This window comes from Coenobita brevimanus, chromosome 71 (assembly GCF_032717465.1).
Source record: "Coenobita brevimanus isolate Jiangsu-jjx chromosome 71, ASM3271746v2, whole genome shotgun sequence".
Lineage (NCBI taxonomy): Eukaryota > Metazoa > Arthropoda > Malacostraca > Decapoda > Coenobitidae > Coenobita > Coenobita brevimanus.
The window spans coordinates 58,684,152-58,686,651 of record NC_137024.1 but is presented as its reverse complement, the minus strand read 5'-3'; the positions used below and the strand labels follow the sequence as shown (position 1 = coordinate 58,686,651).

At 46.2% G+C, this 2,500-nt stretch overlaps 1 protein-coding gene across 1 annotated transcript in view; it reads right to left on the bottom strand.

The window, feature by feature from the left end:
* LOC145406804 (uncharacterized) overlaps nt 1–2,500 on the bottom strand; it is a 101,537-nt gene that overhangs the window by 43,808 nt on the left and 55,229 nt on the right. Inside the window, exon 4 of the mRNA XM_080277901.1 lies at nt 1,412–1,614. Coding sequence (XP_080134027.1) covers nt 1,412–1,614 — 203 coding nt within the window. The remainder of the gene's footprint in view (nt 1–1,411; nt 1,615–2,500) is intronic.

Below are 2,500 nucleotides of genomic sequence, written 5' to 3'. Positions count from 1 at the left end.
GAAACGGAGAGAGGGGAAAGAAAAAGGAAGGAAAGAAGGAAGGAGGGAGAGAAGAAAAGGAGGAAACAAAGGAATGAAAGAATAAAAAAGGTAAGGAAGGAAAGAGGAAGAAAACTGGGAAGGAGAGAGAGAGAGAGAGAGAGAGAGAGAGAGAAGAAAGGGGGAGAGGGAGAGAGAACCAATAATTTATCTTTTTACGATATTCTTAAAGGAGAGAGAGAGAGAGAGAGAGAGAGAGAGAGAGAGAGAGAGAGAGAGAGAGAGAGAGAGAGAGAGAGAGAGAGAGAGAGGCTACAGGTGGAGTTGAATATTACATTAATAATCAAGGAAGTTATAACTCGGCAGTCTGAACTCCAACCCCCTAGTGAGGACAGGTGAGGATAGGGAGGAAAATTAGGATAGGGGGAGTGAGGATTGAGGAATGAGTGAGGATGGGAATGAGGGTAGGTGAGGAAGGCAGGGATAAAGGAGAGGAGGGTGGGGAAAGTGAGGATAGGGGTGAGGAAAGTGAGGATAAGGGTGAGAAAAGTGAGGATAGGGGTGAGGAAAGTGAGGATAGGGGTGAGGAAAGTGAGGATAGGGGTGAGGAAAGTGAGGATAGGGGTGAGGAAAGTGAGGATAGGGGTGAGGAAAGTGGGAATAGAGGTGAGGAAAGTGAGGATAGGGGTGAGGAAAGTGAGGATAGGGGTGAGGAAAGTGAGGTCATGTATGAGGACTGGTGTGAGGAAAGTGAGTGTGAACAGAGGGCGAGGAATGAGGATAGGGAGGAAAATGAGGATAAGAATGAGGATAGGGAAGAGGAAAGCGAGGATAGAGAAAGGACAGTGAGGACAGGGGGTGGGGTGGGGTTAGGAGATAATGCATCAAATAAAACGGAGAGAGAGAGAGAGAGAGAGAGAGAGAGAGAGAGAGAGAGAGAGAGAGAGAGAGAGAGAGAGAGAGAGAGAGAGCAAAAATCATCAAAACAGCTCGTCTCGTATAACTCCTGTCTTCATGTGCGTGGTTATGACACAGCAAACAATCATAAACCACCCAATTAGCCTTTATAATTAGGCCAGTACTTTATCAAGGCCTTAACTACCGCCTGTCCACGTAAACCATTCTGAATTAGCTATAGTTTGGTCATCACATCAACTTTAATTAGAAAAAAGAAGAAAAAGAAAAGAGAAAAAGATATGACCCCCAAAAAACACCTATAATAATAATAATAATAATAATAATAATAATAATAATAAATAAATACATCTACTACTCACATTCACCTTTACTCCAAGCCTCGGGAAGGTAGACTCAGAAGGCACAGAATTGGAACTGAATTTACTGAGCGAACATCTACCCCTTGAAGACACCAGAATAACAAAGAGATTTACCCCTTACAGACACCAGAAAAAGAATTTAATCTATTACTCACATCTACTTTCACACCAGGTCTCGGGAAGGTGGAGTCAGGTGGCACAGAATCAGGCATATATCTGTAGAATTCCTCGTCGTCTTTGTACCACTTGACGGAGTACAGCGGGTCGCCCTCGAGATCGTAGTGGCAGTTCAACTCAGCGTCTTCTCCTCGAATCTTATACACCGGGATGATGGTCTCTAAGATGCTGAGGGGGGTGCCTGGAGAGAGAGAGAGAGAGGGGGGGTTAGATGGTGAGAGAGAGAGAGAGAGAGAGAGAGAATACAACAATCCTTCTTTCTATTTTCTCATCATTACAAGCCATTTTTTTTTACCTCAAAGGCTGTTTTTCAGACAATTCTTATTAATATCTCAAGATGATATTTTCTGAACACCCTCAAGAAGTTATCAGAATCCCAAGACCTTTCCTAACCATGCAAGAGTTATGCTAATCCTCCCTCACCACAATCACCCCCCCCCCCGCCACTACTACCACTACCACCACTATTACACATCATCTACAGCCACTACCACACCACAAAAACTACCATACAATCATCCACCAGTACCACGGCTACCACACACGAACCACCACAACCACTACCACAACCATCACACCAACCACCACGAACCACCTCTATCCCGACTCACTACCACCACTACCACCACAACCACTACCACAACCATCCACCCTAACTCACTACCACAGCGACAACCACCCCAACTTACTACCACAATGACAACCACCCCAACTTACTACCACAACCACCCACCCTAACTCACTACCACAGCCACAACCAACACAACTCACTACCACAACGACAACCACCACAACTCACTACCACAACCACAACCACTGCCACAACCATCACACCACCTACCCCCATCCCAGCTCACCACCACACATAACCCACACCCCAACTCACCACCACCACACACCACCCCCTCCCCCCACCACAAGAGGGTAGATCAATGATGCATGGTTGAGCTGATGGGTTGGCGGGGGGGGGGTTCAGAGGGGGGGGTTCAAACTTAAGGTTCCTGATATTTGGGTGGGCGAGAAAAGTTCCTCGACTGACCTTCTCTTGATAATTCAGGTAAGCTGTG